General features: G+C 53.2%; 1 protein-coding gene across 1 annotated transcript; it reads right to left on the bottom strand.

Annotated features, from left to right (window-relative positions):
- Positions 1 to 860: 860 nt before the first annotated feature.
- On the bottom strand, positions 861 to 25,475 carry XKR5 (XK related 5). The gene is made up of 7 exons (XM_049631816.1): positions 25,418 to 25,475; positions 23,338 to 23,521; positions 14,764 to 14,948; positions 13,489 to 13,698; positions 11,424 to 11,593; positions 5,353 to 5,464; positions 861 to 3,038 (listed from the first exon to the last, which is right to left on the bottom strand). The coding sequence occupies exons 1-7, from the start codon at positions 25,473 to 25,475 to the stop codon at positions 1,927 to 1,929; spliced, it is 2,031 nt and encodes a 676-aa protein (XP_049487773.1). The 3' UTR covers positions 861 to 1,926.
- Positions 25,476 to 27,062: the final 1,587 nt, after the last annotated feature.

Raw genomic sequence — 27,062 nt, 5'->3', positions numbered from 1 at the left:
TGCAGTGAAGCAGACCCCTGTGCCTCGTAACCGCGTCTCCAAGGTAGCGTGGGCACCCGGTCCTCGGCGAGACCTTGGCACGGGAGGGGGAGGCCAGCGTCCTGGCTCGGAAAGCGCCTTTTACCGTCCTGGGCAGAGTTGCCGATGCTGCAATGCACACCGTCCTTGACCAAACCCTACTCAGCCTTCCGTCAGCCTTTCACCTAGGCCTGCCTACGTGTTTCTCTCTGCTGTGTCCGGTTTTAGCAAGAATCCTCCAAATGCTCCATGTCTGACCACCTTCTGTATGTAGATGGTCAGATTCCGCAGACCCTGCCACCCCCAGGTGGAGTCTGACGGCCCGGCCTGCCTCCAGTAGGAGGCCTGTTCGGCTGCGTGAGTCAGAACCTTCCCTTACCTCTCAGGCTTCCTCAGTACATTTCCGTCCACTGACCTCTCCTCTGCTCCTGGACTCTCGGTTCCCACTTACCCGTGCTGCATCTGGAGCTGAGCCCAGTCGTAGACTTCTCTCTTTCCCCCATTGCAATGGTCCTCAGCACCACCTGTCTGCGTGGCCGGAGCTACTGTCCAGCTGTGGTGTTTCTTGGACACACTCCCGCCGGGCGGTGGCCTGAGGTCCCTTGTCGTTACCTGTTGTACCAGGAGATCTGAGCCACCGTCTGCTACGTCCCACTGGAATACGCAGTCAGCAACAGGGTCACTGACGGTCCGACAGCTCACCACACTTCCTCTTTGGGGCTTGAATACTGTCCGTGAACCCAGAGGTGTTTGTGAAGGTAGAAAGGACCACATGCAAACATGTGGGGACCGCCTTCTGCTTCGGTGGCTTATGAATGCACTTAAAAATTTATTTCTAATTTTTAAACTTGTTTTTTTAATGTTTATTTTATTTTGAAAGAGAGAGAGAGAAAGCGGGGAGGGGCAGAGAGAGAGGGACAGAGAGAATCCCAAGCAGGCTCTGTGCTGTCAGTGCAGAGCCCGACTTGGGGCTCCGTCCCACAAACCGTGAGATCACGACCTGAGCTGAAAGCAAGAGTCGGACGCTTAACTGACTGAGTCCCTCAGGGGCCCCTATGCCTGCACTTTTTACACCAGCTCTGAAGGAAGGCTTGCAGAAATGACGTGAATGTCTGTCTACAAAGAGCCCAGTTTAGGGGAAGAAGAGAAAGAAATAGAGAAGGAAATGGACAGTGGCCGCACTTCTCGCCCGGCGAGTCCAGACCACAGGTAGTGTCCCCCGTGGAACGGAGGAGGGAGCAAAGTGTGGGGGTAGAGGAAATGGAGTGTGAGGTCCAGGCTGCTGGCTGGCCGGCGTGCGGGGCGGGGGTCTGCAGGGTCAGCAACAAAGGTAGCATTTTTTTTTTCTGCCAAAGGAATCTCAGGATGACATTTGCATTCTTCCGCTATGTTGATGATGAGAAGTACAGCTTTCTCATCTGCTTCCAGAAAGGGCTTGCATTATCTTATCATGGAGGTCCGTAAAGTGATAAGGGAGAATACATTTTTAAGGGACTGATCATCCCCTCGTGTCAGCAGAGGCAAACTGTAACTCACAATGAAACGGAACCCTGGGCTTTCTTTACCTTTGACTTTCGTGGAAGCCACAGCAACAAAACTAAGGTTAAATTAAATTTAAAAATCGGGATCATATCGTTGGTAAAAGGAAGCGGGCAATTTTGACGGGAAGGCCCTTGCCCCGCTCCCACAGCGTGACAGGAAAGTGTGTTCTGTGCACATGTGTGTACATGGTGTTTGTGGGGGAGCTCGCCAATAATCTGGTCCAGCTCGTTCATGCTTCAGTTGTGCAAACAGGTCTGGGGGAAACACGGAGAGCAGAGGTAGAACTGGGATTCTCAGGTCTCAAATCTCAAAGCCCAGGGACCAGCGTGACTCGGCCGCCTGTCGCCCTGCCCGCCGGGACTGCGGTCACATGGAGAAACTTGGCATGGTCCTCGGCCGGGCCCTCCCGCCGCAGTCCCCGTGGGCAGGCTCACACTTGGGGGTGGATGTGAGGCAAGGCTCGTCTGCGGGCCTCAGACTCACCTCTGGTAATGCCATCCGTGTCCCCGCAATGGTGGGAAGATTCGGGTCCCCCATGGGCTCCTGCTGTCCCCCATGCTCTGAGCCGCCCAGGGCTCTGCCGGGCAAGCCTGTGCTGGGGCGGAAGCTGCCGGTGCGGCCCGGGCCCAGGATCGGGCTAATGCTGGCCATGGTGGCAGGGAAGGGCCGAGTGGCCGGCCGAGGGGAGGGCTCCGAACTCCTCCCAGACAGGGGTGTCTGCAAAGTCGCCTGCCCGGCTTCCCGCTGTGGGGATGTGGCCCCCTCGGCCGTGGCACTAAAGTACAGGGTGGCGCTCTCCTGTCCTGCCCCTCCTCTCTGGTCACCTGCACCCCTGCCCTGCAGCGGAGAAACTGCCTCGGCTCCTCCCCTGGGGCTGCCCTCCCTGGGTGCAGCTGACCACCGCCGGCCAGGAGCTTCGTCTGGATTGTCGCTGACCAAAGAGACGTAGCTTGAGGTGTCCAGCAGGTTGGCCTCTGCTTTCCAGACAACTTGAGGCTCACAGCCCTTGTCTGAGGAGAGGGGGTCGTGGGGTGACGATGCGAGCTCCTTCTGGGAAAACCTGGGCGTCATCTGATGGTTGTGGTGTTGGCTCAGCCCCCACTCAGGGGGACCGAAGAAGCCAGGACCGTCTTTTCTGAAGGCTGCGTTGATCTTAGACACACTTCCTGTTTTGAGGGCAAGTTTCACCAACAGCCAGTGATGGTGACCGAGGAAGGAATCTTCCTGAACGATCTGGCTTTCCAGCCCAGCCTCTGGGGGTCCCCACTGTGGGCTAGGGGCCCTACCCAGATGTGTTAACTCACAACTGTCCCCTGGGTTCCCTGGCCTCTCTCCAGCTGCGGCCGAGGCCCGGGGAGAAGATTCTCTCTCTGCTCTATCAACCACTGCAGTGCCACGGACCTCTGTCACAAAGCCCTGCCAGATGTCTGTGGACTTAGGGTGTAGCAGGCTGTAATAAGTTACCAGCGAGACACTGCCTAGAAAAGAAGAAAAAGAGGAACATAAGGTCATGTTCTTTGAAGTCCTGTATCCTCCCCACGGCTTGAGAATTCCAGAGTCTGGAATTCTGGACAGAGGAATATAATTGGGATCTCAAACGTGATCTCTTGATGGAGGATCAGATCTGGATATTTTGGGGGCATTTAAGTAGGCTCCGGCTTCCGTAAGCTGCAAATATTCCTAAGCTGAAAATCCTAATAGCCAAGTCAATAACCTATTGATTCTATGACTTCTTTCTCGAGGCACCCTAGATGGGGGGGTGGGGGGGGCACGCGAGTGTGTTATGTGTGTTTGTGCTGCGTGTGAGGTGTCTCGTAGAAATGCTCATTTCACTTTCAAGTGACTGGAACAAATACTCAGAAGGCAAAACCATCCACACGCCGGCTGACAGACTCCAACGCTCGAGGAGGGGGTGGTCAGGATAACCTCAAAAACAAGCCCCAAGGAAAGGCTGACCACAGCCATCAAGGAGCCCGTATCAAGGAATTTCCATGAGCAGCAGCAACACTTCCTCTGTGCATAAACATCTTAATCACACTGTTGTCAGTGCGATTTATTTTGATCAGAAGTGTTGACGATGGCAATAATTTCTTTAGCAGAGCATTCCAGTAGCCTCCCACGTTATTTCCAGTTTCCTGTTGTACTAGATCAAGCGCCTGGTTTCAGGGCACTCATTATAAACAGCAAGAAGTCTGAAGCCGGAGCGGGGGGTCAAAGCCCCGGAGGGGCTGGCAGATGGCAGGGTGATGGAGCTGGGGGTGGAGGTGGGGCTGACACGTGGTCCCGTGGATTCTCCCCGAGGACTTCTGGGGGATGAGGCGTGGGGGGGTAACAAAGCGGGCCTCCTGCGGGGGAACGGAGACAGCATTCCTGTGGGGTGGCTGTTGGCTCTGCCGTGGGCACCCCTGAACCCATTTCTACCCGCTATTCTGAGTTCTCACGATGCTGGTGGGGGAGAGGTCACCCTTCTTTTATGATGAGCCACCCAAGGTCAGAAAGGGGAAGTAAGTCCCCTCATCAGCCAAGTCCAAAGTACACACGTTTCATGGGTAGCCTTCTGGCCAGGCCATGTCATGCACAGGGTTCTGGGTTGCGGCCCCAGGCTGGCATACAGTAGGAGCTCAATAAATGTTGGTCAAGGGCGCTCAAGATGTGAGCCAGCGCTGCCAGCTTTAAAGCCTGTGTGCCTTTGGCTGGCTCAGTCGGTTGAGCGTCTGACTTTGCCTCAGGTCATGATCTCACAGTTTGTGAGTTCGAGCCCTGCGTCGGGCTCTGTGCTGAGAGCTCAGAGCCTGGAGCCTGCTTGATCTGTGTCTCCCTTGCTTTCTGTCCCTCCCCTGCTCACACTCTCTCAAAAATAAATAAATAAATAAACATACATTTAAAAAAAAAAAACGGTTTATAAAGCCTGTGTGCCTTTGACTAGAGCTCACTCACCATCTTCCCACTGAGGACGCCCTCCGGGGCCACTTGGGAGTCAGGGGTTCGGGCAGCTCCGGAAAGAGGGGGAGAAGGATCGGCAGGTATCTCCGTCTGAGCCCCGGGGCTGACCCTTGTCCCCAGCTCCCCAGTCACTGTGCCCTGGGTCACCACGCTGAGAATGAAAACACCTTTCCTCCCTCCCTCCTTTATTTTCACTTCCCAAGAGCAGACAGGAACTCCCTTTCCAGCTCACGGCCATCTGTGAAGCCAGGTTAACGCGGCAGGCACGGAGTGCTCTGAGTCATACACTCATTCACAAAACCAAGCTGATGATCTGAAACTGCCAGGCACCGTGTAGACGCCAGATGGGAGTAGGGTGTGAGTCCCAGCTCCGCCACCTACACCGCGTCTGACCTTACGGCACATTATTTAACTTCCTCTGTGCCACGCTGCTCAGCTCTGAATTGAGGGTAACTCAGCACCCACGTCCTAGGGTTCCTGTTGGCATACAGCACGGGGCATCATGTTGGGGATCCCTGCTCTGCTCCCCGATGCTGGGATGCTGAGGTGGAAAGGAGAGGGCAGTCACGTGCTGGACCTCAGCCAGAAGCCCGGGGAGGAGGCCCCGCCCATGAGTCATTTTTGATAGAAGTCTACAGTGTGGGTCCGGATTTTCTTGGGTTCCGGATGAAGGCGGCATTCAGTGTCTGGGGCCCTGGTGGGGGCACAACCGGAGGCACAGTGAGCTCCACTCCTTGGTCTCCACCTCACGCTCCTGAGCATCACTTCCTGCCCTTGGAGTCAGTTTATGGTAAAGAAAAAAGTTGGGGGCGGGGAGGGAGGGAACGAGAGGGCAACGTGGGGCCTTACCAATCAGAAATCCAGACAAGACGCCAGCTATGGTCCACAGGCTGGTCCGGGAGGCCCCCTGGAGAAAGTCAGTGGCCAACAGCAAAAGGACGATGTTCTCCAGCAGCATAATCTGTGGGACCGAAAGGTAGAGTCAGCACCGAAAGTCAGGTGCACGTGGCCTCGGGGACGCTCACCCTAAACTCTGCAGCAGTGTCCTTCAGTGTTGAAGCCTCTGTCCTCAATGTCCACTGGGGTCCCCACGGCTGACTGGGCCACCCCCTCCCAACAGAAGCAGGGTCAAGGTCTGAGAGAGCTTCTCTGGCAAAGGGGGAATTCTCCCTGTTTTCAATGCAGCTCATTAAAATGTCTGCAGAATCGTAAGTGCACGTGCAAGGTAAGGGCATAGCCCACGTGGCCACGGTGGCTCCCTCCGCTGAGTCAGGTGGGCTGAGGGAGGAGACTTTTATTCCCAGTTTTATACATTTCATGTTCTCACGCTGAGTGCATGTGTGTCTGAGTTTTATCGCGCAATAAATAAAAGTATCTGCAGAGCTCATAGTGCCATCGAATTCCAGTACGCTAGGTCACAAACTTTGATAAGAATGTTAGTATTGTTTGTTCAATTATTTGCCTCTTTAGAGGTAAATTTGGCCTGTGGCCCAAGGGAACAGCAAGGAAAGCCTTCCTCCGCGGTCCAAAATGGCGGCCGCTCTTGCAGAAGGCTCTTTGTACCCCCCATCCAGACTGGCTTCTTAACTTTGGTTGCCAGTTTTTATATATTAAAATATATTTCTTAAAATAAGTAAACAAACTGGACATAATTAGAAGATGATACACTCCCATACTATACAGGAGGCATTAAGAAATTAAGAAATTCTAATACTGGTAGGCCCAAAAGTCTTAGGAATCTTTGCCATGCTCATTCATGGGCCCCATTTTAACTCCAGGAAAGTCAAATATGGAAAGAACTAAAAATGTTATTAAGAGCTACTTAACAATCCTAAGAATGCCCACTCTCCCCAGGCCTTTAGGCTCTGGGCAGCAGTGTTTCAAAGGTCCAGCAGGCATATTGCAGCATTAAATGACATTACCCACCAGCCCAGTCCACAGACCGTGGGGTCTGTCTCTCTCTGCTCCTTACATTAACCACGTCTCATCAGCTATCTGGTCTGTGGAGCCAAATTCTTATGTCTGTCTCAAATTCATTGCCGTTTTGCCTATCCTCACTGCCACCTTCGTAGTTGTGATCCTGTCACTACCTATCTGGGTCCTATGGTTTCCTGTCCGGGTCCTTTGTTCCCTGTCCACAATCACTCCTCCACACTGCTGCCGGGCGATCTGTTTCACCTACAGAGCAGACCTTGTCATCTCCCCCAACACACCTCGAGACAGCCCCATCTCAACCCAGGGCCATCGAGACCCCATTCCCTGACAGTGTGGGCGATTCTGTTTATAGCGCATCCCGAAGTTTCCTTTCCAGAGTAACCCTCCAACGTGCGGTTCCCACAATGACCGTAATGGCAGATGTGATGGGCCAGCCTGCCTGGATGCTGTCTGGATGCCTGGACGGTAAAACAGTATTCCGGAGTGTGTCCGTGAGGGCGTTTCCAGAAGAGGTTAGCGTTTCAATAAGTACATTGAGTAAAGACCAGGACCCTCAGCAGTGCAGGTGGGCCCCATGCAATCTGGGGGGGGGGGGTCCCAATAGAAGACAAAGTGGAGGAAGAATAAACCCTCCATCTTCTTGAGCTGACCTCCTGTCCTGGGACGTGGGAGCTCCCAGTGCTCGGTCCTCTGGACTCAGACTGAATTACACAACGTTTTCCTGGTTCTCCGGCTTCTAGAAGGCATACCGTGTCCTATCTCAGCCTCCAAAATTGCGTACGCCAATCCCCATAATAAATCTCCTCTTATGTGTTTTTGCGTGTCCTCCGGGTTCTGTTTCTCTGGAGAACCCTGACTGATACGATGCCATTCTGCTCACATAGACTCTCTCCTTGACAAAACCTGACGCAGATCCGCATCTCTAAGCCCTCTCCTTGGCCAGGCCTCAAGCTGGGCCGATGAAAGTTGCAGACACGTAGAACAAATGCTTCTGTCCATCACTGCTCCCCTCCCCCCCCCCCCCCCCCCCCCGCAACACACACGTTGAGAGACCTGAACGAACACTAACACAGTTCCTAGCCCCTCAAGGCTGTGTCCCGAGGGTGAGGACCTTGGCTGTAGTCCCGTTTCTGCCCAAGGAAGCAATGCTGCTTGGAAGACTTCCTCTTCGTTCCAGCTGAAATCTGGTGAAAGGCCGGTAGCCCCTGAACCCCCCCTTGGACCTGTTGCTTTATAAAGCTTGTAAGTGCAGGGGTGCCTGGGTGGCTCAGTTGGTTGAGCGTCCGGCTCTTGTTTTCGGCTCCGGTCATGATCCCACTGTTTTGTGAGTTCAAGCCCCACCTCAGGCTCTGAGCTGACAGTGTGGAGCCTGCTTGGGATTCTCTCTCTCTCTCTCTCTCTCTCTCTGCCCCTCCCCTGCTCAGGCTGTCTCTGTCTCTCTCAAAATAAATTAAAAAAAAAAAGCAAGCAAGCAAGCTTTGGCATACAAATCCTTTGCATCTCTGAGGTGTAAATCGTCTGCAATCCAGAAGGACGGTTTCTTTGAGCCTTGACCATTCAAGATCACCCTCCAGGCCCCCTGGGGACGTGGGGGCAGGGCGGGGCTCGCTCTAACTTGCATGAACTACAGCTTTCAGTCATCCAGATACGACAAGTGGGCGCCTCCGCCAGATAAACGCCAACCAGAAAACCAGATGTCACAGTCCCGTTAACCACCTCTCTCCCACTTTTGATAAATTTCCTTTCCCCTGACCCTGCTCAAACGGCCCCTCCGTGTCCCCATCTTCCCTTTAAAATGCGCAGTCACTTCCCCACAAACTGACTGAGGTGGGTTCATGCTGGACCCTCTTCCCTGTTGCAGTGGGCTTCATTAGCTCTATTTTCATTGCCTTTATTTACTTTTTAATTTTTAAGAATGTTGATTTATTTTGGAGAGAGAGAGAGAGAGCACGAGCAGGGGAGGTGCAGAGAGAGAGGGAGACACAGAATCCAAAGCAGGCTCCAGGCTCCGAGCTGTCCCCACAGAGCCCGACGCGGGGCTCGAACTCACAAACAGTGAGATCATGACCTGAGCCAGAGTCGGACACTTAACCGATGGAGCCCCCCAGGCGCCCCTCGCTGCATTAACTAGTATCTTCCACACCACCACACGTATGTCCCTGACACTCTTTATTTTGCTTCTGTCGCATTTGCCTCAAATGCTCCTGAGCCCTCGTTGCCTTTTCTTCAGGCCACGTTCATCTCCTGAGACCCGGCTCGAAGGTCACCTCTTGTACAGCCTTCTCTGGCATTCCTCTCTCAGCCTCTGTACTCTTGAGGGGGTCTGGTAACGTCATTTCTCTGGCCCCCGTGGTTGCATTCACGGGTCTGTGTCTCTGGCCGCTGAGAGTCGACTTTTGCACACCCCGGCATCTGAATCCATTTCTGGCGCACGGAGGAAGCCGCGTGTGCAGGCTCAGGTGAGCGAATCGATGACACGTGAACCAGGGCAAACCTGGCTTCCCCGTCACATGTCACCCAGGGGCCGGCTTCCACCTTGTGAGGGAGAAGTTAAGGTGAATGGTTCTCGATGTCACCGAACATCAGCACCACGTGATGCGGCTTCTCAAACGCTGATTCCAGGGCCCCGCTCACACCTGTTGGCTGGAATCGCTGACAAGGCACCTGGGAATCGACCTCGAAGAGGCTCCCTGAGCGCCTGTGACAATCGCCCAGGCTGAGAAGGGGTCGCACAGAGGCCCGAGGCCTTTCCAGCTCAAACGCTCCTGGCTGTCCTGCCCGGCCACAGCTGGCCTTGTAGCAGCAGACCAGCTGCATTTGAATCCTGCCTCTGTCTGACTAGATGCCTGGCCATTCTATGCCTCAGTTTCTGCGTCTGTAAAATGGGTCTCGGTTCATGCGGCTTTGTGAGAAATAAAGACAGTTAATGAGCTTAGAACAGCGGCTGGTGCAGGATGATCCTGCCCGAACCGTTAGCTATTCCTAAGGATTCCGTTACGATTCCCAAGGTTGGAAGATGAGAACAGGAGGTCACAGGGGGACAGGAACACATCGTGGCACAGAACCTACAAGATTACAAATGCTTCGTACTCTTGTTGAGCAAATCAATGAGAGAAGAATTGTAGAAGTTCCTGCTTTGACCTTGGAGACAGCTTTCCATGATTTAAGCAAAGCCATTAGCCATTGAAAACCAGAGCTAACCCAAGCCCCCAGGCCCACCCCCCGTAGCAAGTGGACTTCCAAGTACTCTGTACTCTTTTGGCTTTTGGAATAACAACAACAGACGAGGAGGCAGCATTAACATTCTGTTTGCCGACACTGCACTTTACCCCAAAGGAGTGACATTCTGTGGGGGTCAGGACCCGTGTCTCTTTCCCAGGAAGGCGCCTGTTGGGGAAGGCGGTCCAAGAAAGGACAGATGGCAGGCCTCACATTTGAGGGGTGTTGGCAGGAGGCTGGGACCAGACGCCCAGGGATCAGGGCGCAGCCTGGGCAACCTCGCTGGCCAGCCTGTGGCCCTGGACGTGCCTGGTCATCTCCGTGGGTGGAGTCCCTAGCTGTGATAAGCCTGCAGAGGTCTGTGAGGCAGAGCAAGAGGGCTGGACGATAAATACATGTGCACCTCAGGACTGTCCACCTTCTGTCTTTCCCGCTTAATTGCCATTGCCCGCGGGCCCAGTGACAGAGTAAGTAAGTGGGCTGGGAAGGACCGAGTTTTCCTTTCCCTTCCTTACATAGCAGCCTCTCAGACTCCAGGGGCTAGGCTGGCAAAGGTGTGACTGTGACACAGCCACGGAAGTGACCTCTTTCTGGATGCTTCCAGCTTATCGGCCACACCCGCAGGGGCATGGACTGCTCTGCACACCCGCCCTCTTCCCGCACAGCGACATGGGTACCGTTATTCCTGGTTCTCAGACGGGGAGGTCGAGGCCTGGAGTGGCTCTATAACTTGTCCAGCACCACGCATCCTCACCGTCTGTGGACCCCGTAGCCTGCAGGGCTGATAAGCCGTTCGGGGCTCCCCTAAAAGCAGGAGGTGACCACACCACCGCTGTCTCCTGGACACCTTCCATCTGCTCACAGCTCCGTCCTAGAGGGTCCACTCCCCTGAAAGTCTCTTTCCCTTTCTATCATCAATAATGGCCACGACGTGTTGGTTATTCGGTGCCAGGTTATGTGTTTCATCTTCACTGGAGGCCCTGAGAAGTGGGTGGATCTTATAAAATTATCACAGCCACGCTGAGAGACCTTGCTCCTAATGTGCGATGGAAAAACAGACTCAGGGCGTTTCAATCCTTGGCCAAGTGGGTTGGTGACAGTAAATGGCGAACCACGGTCCCACAGAAAGTGCCTGATTCCAAAACCGGTGCTCTGAGGTGCTGGCCGCATTTTCTCTCCGTTGCTCTTTGCAATGCAGCTAAACTTCCACCTTCTAGAAAGGGCGCCTCTGCTCATCCGACAGGAAGTGATCCCCACCATACTCGTGAGTTCAGACCGCTGGTCTTCCAGGATTTACCCACGTTCTGCCTTGTCGTTCAGTTATTTGGGAATGGAGCCCATCCTCCCTACTGGGCTAGAAGCAGCCCAATGACAGGCATTCTCTCACCTTCGTGGTTTTCCCACTGTCCTAAGGACACGCCTGGAACTCAGTAATGACAGAGCTACTAGGACGCTGTGTATATGACATTGACATAGGTGAGCTGTGATTATAGTTATCAGATGTAGACAGTGTCCAAAAAACACAGTTCTTACTACATTAACCACGTAGGAAAAACTGGAGGTCAGATTGCGATTTATAGAGCCTGTCACTGTCACGACAGTGATTCCTTTTAGAATTTTTCCTAAGACCAAGCTATTCCTCCTTCAATAGATATGCATGCACAAGTACACACACGCCTGCATGCACACACTTACACCCACGTGCACTCTATACATATGAAATTTGTAACATTAGCAGTAAAGAAAGCCATCATTGCCCCACTTGCCGTATAGAACATGGCCATCCGGTTTCTGGAAGGGCTGTCCCAGAAGTTGAGGTAGCAGAGGATGTACGCGGCCCCCACGAGCAGGTTGAACAGTCTCCAATGGCAGGTGCTGTCGATGATGTCACTCTGCTGTGCCACAAGCCAGAAGGTCATCACCAGCCAGTGGGCACCTGGAGGGAGGCAGGCCGTGGAAGTCAGGGTCCCGGAGGGGACCTGGGGAGGGGGAGGGGCACGGACATGGAGACCAGGGGCTCGGAGCCGTCCTCTCTGTCCTGACCACACCTGACTCAGCATCCCAGAGGAGAGATCAAAACCCAGGAGAGATTCACAGGGCACAGAAAACCAGCAGCTTTTCTCTTTGCCCACAGTATCTCATCTGATCCTCATAAAAGGTAGTTGAACTAATTTGGGGACAAGCACACAAAAGGCTACCTTCAAGGACACTTCCCAAACACTATGTACTGACTCTTCCAGTTCCAGGAGGTGCCTAAGGAGGCTGTTATGAACCTCATGGCTCACTATTTTTTTTTTTTTTTTGAGAGAGGGTGCAAGTTAGCGAGAGGCAGAGAGAGAGGGAGAGAGAGACAGAAGCGGGTCTCGTGCTCACCTGATGGGGGCTTGAACTCAGGAACTGTGAGATCATGGCCTGAGCCATAGTTGGCTGCTTAACCAACTGATGAGCTACCCAGGCACCCCTGGCTCACTATTGTTTAAATTACTAGTTCAAGAGCTGAAAACATCTGCATCCAAAGGAAAGATCTGTATGTGGTCCAGCTATAATTTTTATTCCCCTATTTTAAGATGAATAATATCTTACTGAAGTTTGAGCTGAATTTGTTTTAAAAAAAATGAATAAAAAAGCTCATCTCTCTTTAGCAGCACAATTTCTTTCAAAAATTTCTCCTTCCTGCCAACAGGTGTTAATGTTTGTTCCAGGCTTCAGTGTAAATATCTGTCAGTGTCTCCTGTTCTCTTAAAACATGAGTACACTGTTCCTTCTTACAGAGTGCATTGCCTGATGGCCAGAAGAGATACCTCTGCTTGGTGGGGACACCGAGACCCCCGCAGGGCTCCCGCAGGGTCAGGCAGACCCCATTGTCACTCTCACATCCACGTACCTAGACTGAGGGCGGGGGGTGACAGGTGGGCTCAGTGGAGATGCCCTATTTGAAACAGAGAAGATGTCCAAAATCAGCATTCAGAAGAAACGGAGGGCTGTCAGAAGCTGGGCACTGTACATTTTTGTGTTAGGTCGGGACAAGCAGGACCCTACGCCTCCCTCCTGTTTTTCTACAGAAAAGATCTCAGGCGTGATACAGGACATGGTCTTTCGAGGAGCTCTCACAGTGGCTGCAGCTGTGGTCTGGAGCTGGCCGGGCTGAGGGCTGGGCTATCTAAGCCACGGGAGTGTGTCTCCAGAGAGAAGCGCCATATGCAGCCCCCTCCCCGTACCCTCACAGGGGGTGGAGTCTACTCCTCCGTGCTCTTGACTCTAGGCTGGCCATGACTACTTTGACGGGCAGAATACAGCAGAAGCCGTGCTGATCCAGCGCTCGGCCGGTCTTAAGGGGACCGGCAGCTTCCCCCTGCTTTCTCTTGGAACCCCCACCACCCTGTCCACAGCCCAGGCCGCTCTGCTGGAGAGAAAGGGCATGCGGGCACCCACCGTGGGAGCGAGACCACCGTCTGTGCGGCCAGCCCAGTGGAGCCTCCTTATGAATCCTACAGCACCCACCTGAGGCCCCCCCCCCATGAGCAAGAACCCCCAGGTGCCCAGCGGGGTCCCCCAGAACCAGGGATGATGGTCGTGAATGGTTACTTTAAGGCATTAAGTTCTTTATATGTCAGTGATGAATCACGAAATTCTATTCCTGAAATCATTATTACACTACGTGTTAACTAACTTGGATTTAAATTAAAAAATAAATAAATAAAAATAAATAAATAAATGGTGGGGGATAAAATAAAATGCATCCAAAAAAAATTTTAAAAACCAAAAGGCATTATGTTCTGGGGTGGTCTGTTACACACAGCAACAGCCAGCCACAGCACTCGCCCTGCTTACCTCCAAACACTAAAACCCAGACGCGGTACGCTCCGAAGAAGAGAACCAGACTCAGGACGCGGGCTCCCACCATGCCCATCCTCCAGAGCTGCTGGCAGAGCAGGGCGGCCCACGGTGTGAAGACGTGGCCCGGCTTCACGAAGCCCATGAAGCAGGCATAGCACACCAGGGCCCAGGACAGCGCGGACCAGGAGCACAGGGCGCTCACGCCTGGAAGGCAAGCGGACAACAACAGTATTTGTGGGCCGTCTCACGTCCCCATACAGCCCGGCTGCTCACGGGGCATCCCGAACCCAGCACCCAGATGGGCGGGGAGCGCGACAACTCTGCACAGACACGAGCACACACGCCCAGGAAGAAATGAGGACGCGCGGGAGGCGGTTCCTCTGGTTCCTCTGCACAGCCCAGTGCGTGCTCTTTCCTGGCAAGCAAGCGGGGCCCTTCCTTTCTAAGCCCTTTAAGAAAAAAGCCCGGGCCACTAATCCTTGCAGCCCTCCGTCCGAGCTCTGTTGGTAACGAAGCAGCTGTAGGAGAATTCCTGAGCAGGGAGCTCCATCCCAAACGTACTTTGCTGGGCAAACTCTCTCTGGTCCCAGCTTTTGGCAGCGTGACAGGCGTGCGCGACACGTGTGGGGAGTGTTTTCTTGTAGCCAGTGTTCCTTCATGTGGAGGGTTAGTCAGAGAAATAAAGCCAGAACACAAATCGTGCCAGGCTCCACGATAAAGATGGACGGAAGGACGGCACAGTCTTGAGTTTTAGGTACTTCGTGTAAGCACACACAAATGTGGGCGCTCGGCAAGGAGGGAGGAGGAGGAGGCGGCTGGCAGAGAATCAAGAAGTGACCAGGAGAAAAAGAGAGAGAGAGAGAGCCGACGCCACAGGAAACGTTGACTGGTGACACTGGTGACGTTTCGTGGGCCAGACTTGTTTTTGGACGGTTAGGCCTCTGGCTGTGTCAAGCTAGGCCAGGGCCTGAGGACACGGGAGACGCTGAGGCACTGATGCCCCTGAGGAGCAGCGTGTGGTCCCTTCCCAAGGCACGTGTGGGTCATGTGACTTCGCGCAATTTCTGCCTTGTGGACTGACCCCACGAAGGAAGCCAACCTCAAACAGACACCTGTTTTAGCTGCCATCTCATGCCAGGGAGCATGGGCGGCCCTAATCCTCCCAAGCAGGGGCCGATCTTGGGTTGAAAGTTTTTTCTAAGTAAGGCGTCCGTTGTAACTCCCCTGGGGAAGTCGGGGGGTCTGCGCTCGGGGTTGGACGTGTCTCACCTGGCACAACATCTGTGAAGTCCGAGGCGAGGAAAACATGCGTCTGGAGGAGCAGGTGGGGCCCGGTCTGCAGGAGGGCTTCCAGGAGGCGGAGGGCGGACAGGTCGGCCTCCTGCAGCAGCAGCTGGCCTCGGCTGGAGGCTTCCCGCTCCTTCTGTAGAGCAGTGGACACGGCGTCCCAGTGCCTAAGGATGAGCAAGGGCTCGGGGTGCAGAGTCAGACTGTGGCAGCTTTAACAGGATGCCTCACCCCCTTTTCTGGCCTATCATATACAGCATCCTAAATTCTGTTTTAATACATGTGTATATTTTTTTGAGAGACAGCGAGTGAGCATGAGCAGGGGAGGGGCAGGGAGAGAGGGAGACAGAATCCAAGCAGGTTCCGCAATGTCAGAACAGAGCCCGACTCGGGGCTTGAACTCACAAACCGTGACATGATGACCTCAGCCAAAATCCTGAGTCGGACTCTTGACCGACTGAGCCACGGAGGCGCCCCTCCCATGCGGCATTCTAGAGAACACCACGCTGAAGCAGGCAGGTCTCACTCAGGTGCCACAGTGGGTGATTGCTCTTCACGGGTGGCCGGGAGGGCGGGGGTGGCATGACGGGAGCCTGGACCCGACAGGCTGGCTGGGGACTGCTCAGAGCCCTGCGAGGCGTGGAGCTAACCCCGACCTGCGTCTTCCACCCCAGGACCTGCTGGGATGGGAATTAATTCACCCAACAAATGCATATTGCAAGACACCATGCTGTCCTTGCTTTAGAGCGTAAAGAAATGAGAGAACTCTCGTCCTCGTCCTCACAGAACGTGGAACTTTGTGCGCCTCTGAAACTGAGACAGGCACAGAGCTGAATAAGGAAGGACGGTGGGGGGGGAGGGGTGCTTCGCTGGGGACTGGGCAAGAGAGATGCCTGGAAGGTGACGGGAAGGTGGGGCTCTGGTGGCCCTGCAAGGTAGCTCAGGCCCTGAATTTCAGGTGATGGGGTTTGGATTTTGCCCTGGAAAAAGGACTTGGCAGACCTGTGTGTGTGGTGTTTGGGGTATGGCTGACCATGTTCCTGTGTGTATGTGATGGACTGAATGTCTGTGTCCTTCCAGAATCCCTAGGCTGAAGTTCTAGTCCCCAGTGTGATGGTTTTAGGAGGCGGGGCCTCCAGGAGGTAATTAGTTTTCGACGAGGCGCTGAGGTGGCCTCCATGATGGGAGGAGTGCCCTCACGAGAAGAGGAACAGCGACCACTCTCTGAGCCTCTGCTCACATGCACCGGGGCCAGGCCACGTGAGCACACACAGCAAGACGACCGCGAGCCAGGAAGCCGGCCCTCACCACGAGCCAAATGTGCGGACAACGTGATCTTGGGTTTGCAGCCTTCGGGACTGAGAAACAGGTGTCTGTTGTAAGCCACCCTTCCAGGCCCTTGTACGTGTGTAGGTGTCGTGTGAGCTGCAGAAAGAAAGATTAGGAAGACGGCTCGTCTACTAGTCCCAGCAATAACAGCTGCAGGCTTGAGTGAGAACAGAGAACGGGGGGTGGGAAGCAGGGAGCAGATGGAGGAGATCTGGGGGGTGGCCGGGGACCTGGTGACAGACAAGGGAGCTGCCTCACGGCGTGCTATGGACAGAAACAAGCCAGAGTTTCCGGGGGGACGCCTGACGGGCCGGGAGGATATGCCGTCCTCAGACGGGAGGCATCTGAGGACGGGGACACGGCACACAGAGGCACACAGACAGCAGTGGCCCAAGGACAGAACCCTGGGGACCGTTGCCACTGAGAGGCCTGCACGAGAAGGAGAAGGCAGGCCAGGCTGGGAGGATAGAAGCAGGAAGCGAGGAGGGCAGGCTTTTGAAAGGACCGCACAGAGGCCAACATCAAGTGCACAAAGCTAACAGGACGCTGCGGGTCTGGAGACCTCCGACCGCCAACTGCCTGGTCCCAGGAGTCGGGCCTGGCCCAGAGGACAGCAGGAAGGGGAGGCCAGTCCCCAGCGGTCCGCAAGACTCCGCGGTCACAGGCCCTGGGGACACACTGGCTCCCCCAGGCTGGGCGACCTTCCTACGGTGCACGAAAAGCAACCAACACAAAAGAAATTAGGAAACGCTCCCGTTCCTGTTTTCCATAAACCCATCCCAGAAACCTCTGCCGATACTGCCCTGTTAGGAAAGCTGTCTGCAAGCTGATATGGATCACCATCCTTTACCACCGGGCACCGTGGACTTTGGGCTTCCACACAAGGGTCTCCCCCGTGCACGAGTGTCCCTCCTTCATGAGCAGGAACAAGGGAGATCACTACACCTGACTGTAGCAGGTGTCCACCAACTCTAGAGGGACGCGAGCCTGTCTTGTCCGAGTTAAGAAAAACTGGAAGTCATTTCAATTTACCTGCTCCTAGCTCAGAGCACGACACACCTTCACATCACCTGAAAAGCTCCTCTCCAAGGAGCTCCCTGGGGCACTGGCCGCAGGCCACAAGCCTCCCTGTCATCTCTGGCCAACATGTCCACGGTCAGGGCCGATGGGGGTCCTCTTTGAAACAGCCTTATTCACGGTCCCGAGGGCCCAGGAGAGATGCTTAAGGAAAAGTTTTCCTTTTTCACGATTGGGAATCCTGGATCAGACTGATTTCTTACTGTGCCTTTGAAGCTGTGACCTCTGACAGGAACACAATGGTAAGAAAAACAACAACAAAGAAAGCCACAACTGTAAACATCAGGGGATTATAGCTTCCCTTTCAGTCCTGAATCATGTGTCCCCGAAGCCTTCACTAGTTCAAGGAGCATTTTCATTGGGCTTTCACCACCTGCTGGAGCTAACAGGAGGCACAAAAGGAAAGGAAAGATGTTCTCTAGAAGCCCAAGGCTCAGCCGGGGAAAGAAACCACGTGCACCTGGAATGTTTAAGCCAGAAGAAAATCATGTGGAAATGAGCAGTGTGAATGGCGGATTGTGTTGGAACCAGTCCAGGGACCGGGGACGTGGTCAGAGAGGGCTCTCAGGAAAGGAGCGGTGCACGCACCTTGGACAAGCAGCCGGGGAGCGGGGTCTAAGAGAGCGTTTGTGGGCTGGTGGGCCGAAGAGGGCCCCTGAAAGGGCGGCTGCATGACGGGAGCAGTGAGGCAGGGGCTGGCCAGCAGGAGCCTCTTCGGGTCTAGCTGAGGTTTTGGGTTTCGTTTCTAAGAAATAAAGAGCAGCCAGGGGGAATGCAGTCCACCTGGTGTTCTGAACGGGGATCTGGATGCCATCACAGAGTCTGGAAGTCAGACTGAGATCACTGGAAAGCCGTCGGGGATGACCAGGGTCAGAGCTGAGGCCAGGTGGGGGCGGCTGTGGGCAGGAAGAGGACTGGTCAGTAGCTCCCGTCACATTCCGTCCCTGGGGTTGATGCCTCCATCTGGGTCCCCCTCGCTCTTGCCCGGATTTCCCGCAGCCTGCCAGCCTTTGGTCTCTCCCCAGCATGTCCCTTTGCCTTTACTGTCCCCACAGCCATCTCCCTAAGTGCCTCATTTGACCGTGTGTGTCCTTTGCTTACACCTTTCCAATGGGTCTCAGACGCCTGGAGGGTAGAACCCAAATTCCTTCCCTAGTGACAAGTCTCTGTGGGACCCAGCCCAATCGGTCTCCCATCTAGAAAATTCTTGCCTGTGCTCACATTATGGCAAAGTGCTAGTTGACCAAGCACAGCATCTGAGCGAGCCCTTCTGCCTCTCCATGTGCCTTGGAAGCTGTCTGCTGGGTGGGCCGGGCCTCCGCGTCCAGGAGGATTGGGTCGGCCACCTCCTCGGCCCTAACACTAGGGCTCCCTCGCCAGCACCCGGTTCTCAAACTTGAGCTCTAGTCACCTGGAGGCCTGTTTCAGTACAGTTGCTGGGCTCCAGGCTCAGATTTTCTGGTTAAACAGGTGCGTTTGGAGAATCACAGACAGTCTGTTGTGCTGCGATGTGGGTCCAGGCACAGATGGACGACTGGGTTTTTAAGGAGTTCCCGGTGACGATCCGTGGCTGGTGCCCAACCGGCCGACAGCCACTGCTACCGCGGGAGCCTCCCCCAGGCTGTCCCCCAGGGCTGCGAACACCTTCTCTCTGTTCTTCTGAGTTCCCGGCTTTCGGTTGTGTCCCCAGCCAGGCCTCAGAGACCCCATCTCAATCATGGGTGTCTAGACCCTTTCGTCACACACGTCACCGAGTGTGAACAAATGTATACTGGGCGGGTCGAGCTGTGTTGGTGATGGTGTGAGATTTCTAGTTGCGTCAGGAACAAACGCTTTAAACTGACCTTTGGAAAGACAGTAGTAGTTCAGCTAACGCAGGCCTTGGGAATGAAGTTTCCCAGCAAGCTGTGCTCTGTCCTCACTAACAGCTTAAGTAGAAAGTCATACATATCCACCTCATCCAGAATAGTCTGTCACAGGCCTACAAGCTCGAAGAGTACGCACACTTCTCTCCACTTTCACACTTTTTGGCGATGTTAAACCTGAGATAGCGAGCAGCTTGAGGTCATGGCTATGGCTATATTTCTTTTAAATCTGTTTTTAAATTGGGGTAAAATACACATAAAACTTGCCATCTTAACCATTTTAACTGTACAGTTCAGTGGTATTAATAATTAATATATGAGGTGCCTGGGTGGCTCAGTCGGTTAAGTGTCTGACTTTGGCTCGGGTCATGATCTCACGGTTCGCGAGTTCAAGCCCTGCATCTGGCTCTCTCCTGTCAGCACAGAGACCACTTTGGATCCTCTGTCTCCCCCACTCTCTCTGCCCCTCCCCTGCTTTCATTCTCTCTCTCTCAAAAATAAATAAACATTAAAAAGTTTTTTTAAATGATTAAAGTAATAGAATTTAACACTATAATTTGATAGATCATTAATAATTTGTAGTAATTCATAATGCTGAGCAACCATCACCACCATCCACCCTCAGAACCTTTTTATCTTGTAAAACGGACACTCTGCACCCATTAAACGCTAACCTCCCCATGCCCACCTCTCCCCCGGCCCCTGGCAACACCATTCGACTTTCCATCTCTATGAGATTGACTACTCTACATGCCTCATATAAGTAGATTACACACTATTTACCCTTTGGGGACTGCCTGATTTTACTTAGCATAAAGTCCTCAAGATCCATCCATGTTGTAGCACTGAAGAATTTCCTTCTTTTTAGGGACTAAATAATACTCCATCAGGTGTGTAAACCATATTCCGCTCATCCATTCATCTGCTGACTTGCTTTGCTTGGTGGTCCTTCCTGTTTTAGCAATTGCGAATAATGTTGCTATGAACACGGGCATGCGAATATCTTTTCCAGACCTTGCTTTCAACTCCTTGGAGTTCAATTTCCTAGGGAAATACCCAGAAGTACAATTGCTGGATCACACGGTAATCCTGTTGAACTTGTTGAGGAAAATCCATCCCGTTCTCCAGAGTGGCTGCACTGGTCTGCGTTCCCACCAGCAGCGCAAAAGGGTTCTCCTTTCTCCACATCCTCGCTGACACGTGTTGTTTCTTGTGTTAATTTTAGCCATCGTGACAGGTGTGATGCGGTACCTCATGGCGGTTTTGATTCCCATTTCCCTGATGACGAGGGAGGTTGAGCATGGCTGTATTTTACATACTTTTAAATATACGTAACCTTAAAATTCACCTCAACTTCCCTTTTAAGAACTTGCAGCTTCCGCTAAAGAAAAATTTCTAAGCCAGGACAGGTCCTAAGGTTGGGATGAGTTACACAGTCCTCCATTGTTTCATGCTGAGGTTCCAAATGGATTCACAGGCTTAAACATTTTTTAAAAAAGATGTCCGCAACATGTATCATTATAGTGAAAATGTAAAAGCTAAATGGAGAAAAGTGGCTGATTTTGTTTAAACAAAGGGTCACAAATGTCAGGTCACTTGAATAGAATCAGACTTCCCATCAATATAGTATATATCATTTGGAATAAAAAAAATACATATATGTTTTAAGCTCTTGTATTTTTCATAAGCTACTTTGCTTCAAGAGGTTTGTGTTTTCTTAGTTTTCCTGTTCTTAGCAGATTCTTCTGCATTAGGTTATAAAGTCACTTAAAGTGTGATCCATTCTTAAAGGCCAGTCAGGATTGTGCCAAATGCAATTGTTTTGGCTCCCCCTACAGGTGCTTCAGAAAACTGCACTTTTTCTTGAAAGGCTTCTTGGCAGGCTTTAAGACAGTCTTGCAAAATTTAGGGTAGACTTAGAATAAGGACCCCATCTCACCCAGCTTTCTCTCTGGAAACCCAACTGGCCCATCCAGGATGAGATGCAGAATGGCTGCTTTCTACTTCTACTTTCAAAGCTTTCTTCTATGGAGGTGGATTTCTGTTTGTGTTTGGATCTCGGAAACACGGCAACCCTCATAGCTTCTGCTTGCACGGGTTGTTTATAAGACAGGGAGTCAAATTTGTGGCTCACCGTGAACAACTGTCCGTTTTCGCTCGTCCTGTTTTCTAGCATTATCGTTCCTCTTCCTGGCTTTTCTCATGTCTTTTTATTTTGTCCTTGTAAATTATGTGGGTTTTTAAAAATCCCCTTTAAACTTACTTTTTTAAAATAAAAAGAGATACAGATGACAAGTTGTCTCTCCTGAGGTCTCACTTTCATGACTCTCTTCCATTATCCATTTTAGTATTTAAAAACACTAGTGTGTACCAGAAACTCTTAGCACCACTTACGAAATGTTGAGGGAGCATGGGGGAGAAAAGAATCCGGAATCACAGGTGACACCAGCAGAGTGTTGTGGGCCTGACCCAGCCCCATCCCTGAAGAAAGCACTGGATCGGATGGGCCCAAGGGTCCCCACACAGCCCCAGAAAGCAGATTTATCGGGCAATTATTCTGGAAGCTTCTCTCAAGTGACTGGCATTCACTGAACTCTCCTTTTGAATTATCAAATGTTCGGTTATCTAACCTCAAGGTCACATACGTGAGGACCTACAGGGCACCGCAGCCCTTAATGGGTTTCCTACCAGGCTGGGCTGAGGGAAGGCGCTGAAAATACCCACTATGGTGAATGGTGCCCAGCACAAAGGCCTTGAACACAAAGGCCCAGCTTTGGGAAAAACTGCTGTGGCCGCAAATGTGCTTTTGGTGCCTTCAGAGACAGAGGGCTCCAGCTGTGAGTGGCCCAGTGAAATTTGGGGCAGTTGCTTAATGTCCTTACTAGAAGCACCCACTACGTCCTATTTGAGATTCTGCACTGGGTGGAAAGGAGTCATTCCTTTCTGAGACTGATTCCATATGAGGAATCATTCCCTCTTCAGACTCAGCAGAGAAATCAGAAAACTTATTTCAGCTCCTCCAGAGAAACCCTTGGGGGAAGGCTGAAGGCATAAACCACCCACAGCCTCCAGAAGCACAGCCCAAGATCTCAAACTCGCACTGACTTCCTGAATACCCTTCCAATCCTTGGCGTCTATAGCTTAATGAACACTTGAGCTGCATGGTTTCACTGGTATGATCCCCGAACTTTTCTCTCTTTTTAAAAAAGTTTATTTATTTTGAGAGAGAGAAGGAGAGAGAGGAAGGGGCAGAGAGAGGGAAAGACAGAATCCATGCTGTCAGCATACAGCCCGATGCTGGGCTTGAACCCACGAACCATGAGATCATAACCTGAGCTGAGATCAAGAGTCAGGTGCTTAACCTTCTGAACCACCCAGGAGCCCCATCTCCCGTTTTTTTTTTTTTTTAACATTTATTTTTTTTGAGACAGAGAGAGAGCATAAATGGGGGAGGGGCAGAGAGAGAGGGAGACACAGAATCGGAAGCAGGCTCTAGGCTCTGAGCCATCAGCCCAGAGCCCGAAGTAGGGCTCGAATTCACGGACCGCGAGATCGTGACCTGAGCTGAAGTCAGACGCTTAACCGACTGAGCCACCCAGGCGCCCCCCATCTCCCGTTTTTAAAAAAATTCCTGGCAGCTATGGGATTATGAGGTGGCTAAGAGCTGAAATTTGCCATTTACCTAAACTCCCTGCCAGATCTCTCCTGACCCTCCAGGTATCGAGGTACTCCCAGGGAAAACAGTATCTTACCTGCAGAGGTGAACCACAGGTAAGGCTATTGGGCACTAACTAGGTCCTTTGAGGCTGCTTTTTTGTGTGGGAAAAACAAAAACAAAAAACTAGCTCCCAAATGGCTTCATCCTGAAATGAAGCCTTGATGCAAATGTAACAAGGCCAGTCCTACTGCCTAGTCTGTGGTTACATCACCTTCCTCACCTAAGGTAGTAGGGGCTTAAATGCAGCTTCCTGAAGCCAGTCACTTTCTACGGCTCCAAAGTCTTGACCAACAAATGGAAACAAGAGCAAGACAGAATTCAGCCAAACCAAAGAAAAAGCTTTCAAAGAGTCATAGCTGCTTCTGGAAGGAGCCCTCTGATGATAGAGATGCTCAAGGAAGGGCCAGCTGGAAGAGGGGATGCCCGTATCAGAGCAAGGGTTCAAAGCGGTGGCCTTGAGCATTTTCCCAGCCCTGAACTTTTACGACCCTAAGGACAGAAAATGTCCGCTCCTACTGCATGTATGAAATCAGGCTCCAGAGGTGAAAGGAGGCTGCCTGTTCTTACCGCTTCCACACGCCGAGCTGAAGGAGGTGTAGCATGACCAACAAGCAATGACCTTGATGTCCATCTGCTCGGAACCACAGATAGCTCAGGCCCTGGACCAAGAAGCCAGGCAGCAGCACAGAAAGGGCCAGCCACCCCCAGAGGGGCTGTCCCGTGATGAAGTAGTAAACCACGGAGCAGAGGCCTGCAGACGAAAGAGGAAAGATGAGGGTGAATGGAAGCCTGGAGGAAGAACGAATGACAGCCAACCCTGCATCCCCAAAACTCAAACGGCTCTCCACTCGGCCCAGCCCAGGAGCCGGCAGAGCCTGCCAGAGTTCCGGACAGGCGTGAGGTGAAGTGAGGGCACCAGGAAGTTCCAGCGGACCCAAGAGATCAGACACATGGTCATACAGAGGGGCTGTTGGGTTGCATAGGACAGCACACACCAAATACTTGCCCCTACTATGTGCATTAAAAAGTGCTAATCCTCAGGGCACCTGGGTGGCTCAGTCGTTAAGCATCTTTGACTCAGTCATGATCTCACTGCTCATGAGTTCAAGCCACACCTGGGGCTCTTGACAGCTCAGAGCCTGGAGTCTGCTTGGGATTCTGTGTCTTCCTTGCTCTCTGCCCCTCTTCCATTCATGCTCTCTCTCTCTCCTTCAAAAATAAACATTAAAAAAAATTTTTTTTTTAAATGCGAATCCTCCTCTTTGGGGATTTATTTTTTTTTAATATTTGAGGATGCTAGGGTAGAGTAACAGAGGAGAGTTAGACAAATCTAGGTTGGGATCTGCAGTGTCAGTCAATGAAGTTGGGGGGGCGGTGGTGGTGCTTGAAGCTTCCAGGGCTAGTAGATGCACTAATTCACTATAATCATTTTATATGATCATTGCTTGCGTTTTCCAATATTAAAGTTTAAGATGGATTTATGGGCACATAATGCTGTGAACTGTAGTGGAATTGCCCGAGGTCCAGACAGGACCCTGCAGGTCTGGACCGAGGGGGCAGAGCGGCTATTCCCTGTCCCCCCCCCCCTACCCCCCCAGGCTCTGTCTGGGAGTTGTGACCACCCTGGGTTTCCTGCTCCCCAACCCCTCGTCCTACCGAGGCAAACAGGGTCTCCGGCACAAAGTCTCTGGGTCTCAGGAGAAGTCACCGCCCTGCCTAGGTCCAGCAACGCTGTGGCCCTAGTTTGTTCCTGGCTGGAAGGGAAGGAGGGACCAAGGTCTGCGGGACCACCGAGGGTGGGTACTGACATGGGGGTCCTGTGTCTGAGGCCTGCTTGTTGCGGCACTGGACCCGGGACATTTGCAGCAGCCCTCACTAGGGCTCCTCCCGGGTGCGTGGCCAAGGCGCCTTTGAAACAGCGCAGCGGGGACGCCACAGGGGGACCCACAGGGACAGCGGTTCAAGCTGAGACTCCGCCAACCCGGAGGCAACAACTCGCTCCCAAGGGGAAGGCCGAGAGCCGGAGCGGGCCGGGGTCACCAAACGCGTGCGTGCTGCGAAAGGCGCGGGGCTCCTGGGGTCTGGAGGCCGGGGCCCCATTAAACCCCACGCCTCACTGCCGAAGCCTCTGCCCGGAGCCTGGCGGAAGTGGGCGGGGCCTCCTCCGCGGCGCCGAAAGAGTTACAAGTTCAAACTGCAAAGGCGCTAAACGGTGTTGCCATCTTGCGTGGCGGGACCGGCTGCTCCCAGGAGGCCGCGTCTGGCCCGGTCCTGCACCCCGCGGCGGATCCCCTGTCCCCCGGGGCCACGCGGATGCCTCCCCCTCCGCCGAGACCCCCAGGCCGGCCCGGGCCCGGGAGAGTGGGGCGCGATCGGGCCCGCGCATGGCACAGCTCGCGCCGCAGGCCCCGCTGAGTTCAGAAGGGCTTTTGCGGAGGGAAGGGCGGAATGCACGTGCCCAGGCTCCGGGGGGGGGGGGGGGGCACGCGGGGGGCCCCCCCGGGGGGGGGGCGGGGGGGGGGGGCGGGGTGCCACCTGCTCGCAGAGCTGAGCGCGGGCCCGGGGTGGGCTGCCCGCCGCGGCAGGGGTGGCGCGGGAGTCCGGAAGGGTCGGGAGGGTAGGAGGGGTGCGCGGGGTGGGCACTCACGCGCGCTCTCCTCGGCCGCCTGCAGCAGGGCCGAGAGCCCCAAGGCCCCCGCGTGCATCCTCCGTGTCGCCCGGGCCGCCTCCTGGCCCCCGCCCCTTCCCCTGCCTGCCCCCCGAGCCGGGGAGGCTTCCGGCCCCAGAACCGACGGCGGGGGGCGGGAGGGGCTCGGGGTCCGTGCCGGTTCCTCCCTGGCTGCTAGCCAGGCGCGGCGGTACTGAGTTTTCTGGTGCCTGGGTGGGCAAGCACAAATCAGATCAGGCCTCTCCATAGGGGCAGCAGCGTTTCTCTGCCGTTGCCCACACTTGGTAAGGGGCCCTGGAGGGTACTTCGTGGTCGATGAGACTGCAGGTAGGCTGGTCACGAGACGGTTAAACTGGTCACGGCCTCCGGGGGCCGCTGAAGGACAGCCTTGTTAACCACTAGTCAGAGTGCGTTTGTGTGGATGGCGTTGGATTGGAGGCATTAATTGGTCTTTTTGAAATTTCACAGGGTATGTTAACTGGCATCTTCCTCTGCGTCTCGCCCTCAAATTCATCTCTGCCCTCACACTTTTTCCAGAGGGGCTTGAGGTTTAACCAAGATTGCAATGAGCAGGAGGGAAAGCTGCGTATCTGAAAACCTCGTCTCCAGCTACGTCAGTCCACCTATATCCGTGTGCTGTTTACAGTATAATTTATGGAAGAAGTGGTATTCAGGCATGCTGGTGGTGATGATGAATTTGAGGTCTTTAACGCCTAAAGCAGGCAATTAGCCAAACCATTCCTTCTTTTTATTCTGGGGGGAGTTTTCCAGCCACCATTCTTGAGTCAAGGACACGTTTGCCACTTCCGTAGGATCTTGCTGTACTGATCACACCGGTTTAATTAGATGGACTACTGCTCCCTTCCCTACAAAAGCCCTGTAGTAGGAAAAGCCACAGTGGAAGAACTTACCATCTTGAAGGGGAAGCATGGAGCTGGACCACCCAGTGAATCTACAAAGCAAGGAGACCTACAGTGATTACCTACTGTGATACTTATTTGCCAAACTAAAGCCACAAAGACATCTTGGGTTCTTCCCTACAGCTCCACTGATTGTCATGAAATGATTTGTTTCAGTGAAGATCATGCTTGTTTGTCCTAAGAGGCTCCCGGTCCTCTCAGCCGCTTCCATTCACTTGTCAGTGCGTGTCTGGTTTTCTCATCACAACTGCAAATTCTGCCCTCTAGGTGTCTCCCCGCTTCAGAGACTCAGCTGCAGTACCGGAGATCACAACCTCCTGTAAACCTCTTGAACTGTCTTCCCTCGAAGCCGATACAAGGGGGCAATTCTAAAGCCTGGGTTTTCATTCCTTCAGCTTCATTTTCCCCAAAACCTCACTGACAAAAGTCCCTTTTGTCTACTACAGCCTCTCCTTTTATTCACCTCCAGTTCCCAGATCCTCCTTTTTCTGGTTTTCCTGAAAAGGCAGTATGTTGCTATTTGTACACGTTGGAAGCAGGACTGTCCTCTACTAGAAGAGGAATATAAAATTGAAATCAGGTACAGAAATTAGTGTTGGGAGTAGAGAGTGTTTATGGTTGGGGAGAGATCATTCTGGTATTCCATACTTTCTTCATTTCATGTTTAGAAAAAAAATTTTTTTTCCTTAATTCCCAGGTATTAT

Source organism: Panthera uncia, chromosome B1, assembly GCF_023721935.1.
Source record: "Panthera uncia isolate 11264 chromosome B1, Puncia_PCG_1.0, whole genome shotgun sequence".
Classification (NCBI taxonomy): Eukaryota; Metazoa; Chordata; class Mammalia; order Carnivora; family Felidae; genus Panthera; species Panthera uncia.
The sequence above is the reverse complement of the archived record's forward strand: the minus strand, read 5'-3'. Positions and strand labels throughout refer to the sequence as shown.

Coding starts and splice junctions, on each gene's coding strand:
- XKR5 (XM_049631816.1), bottom strand. CDS start 25,475: ATGCACGCGGGGGCCTTGGGGCTCTCGGCCCTGCTGCAGGCGGCCGAG. Junction 14,949..23,337: donor CAGCTCGGCGTGTGGAAGCG/GTAAGAACAGGC, acceptor GCTCATCCTTAG/GCACTGGGACGCCGTGTCCA. Junction 3,039..5,352: donor CTTGTCTGGATTTCTGATTG/GTAAGGCCCCAC, acceptor CTTCTTTTCTAG/GCAGTGTCTCGCTGGTAACT.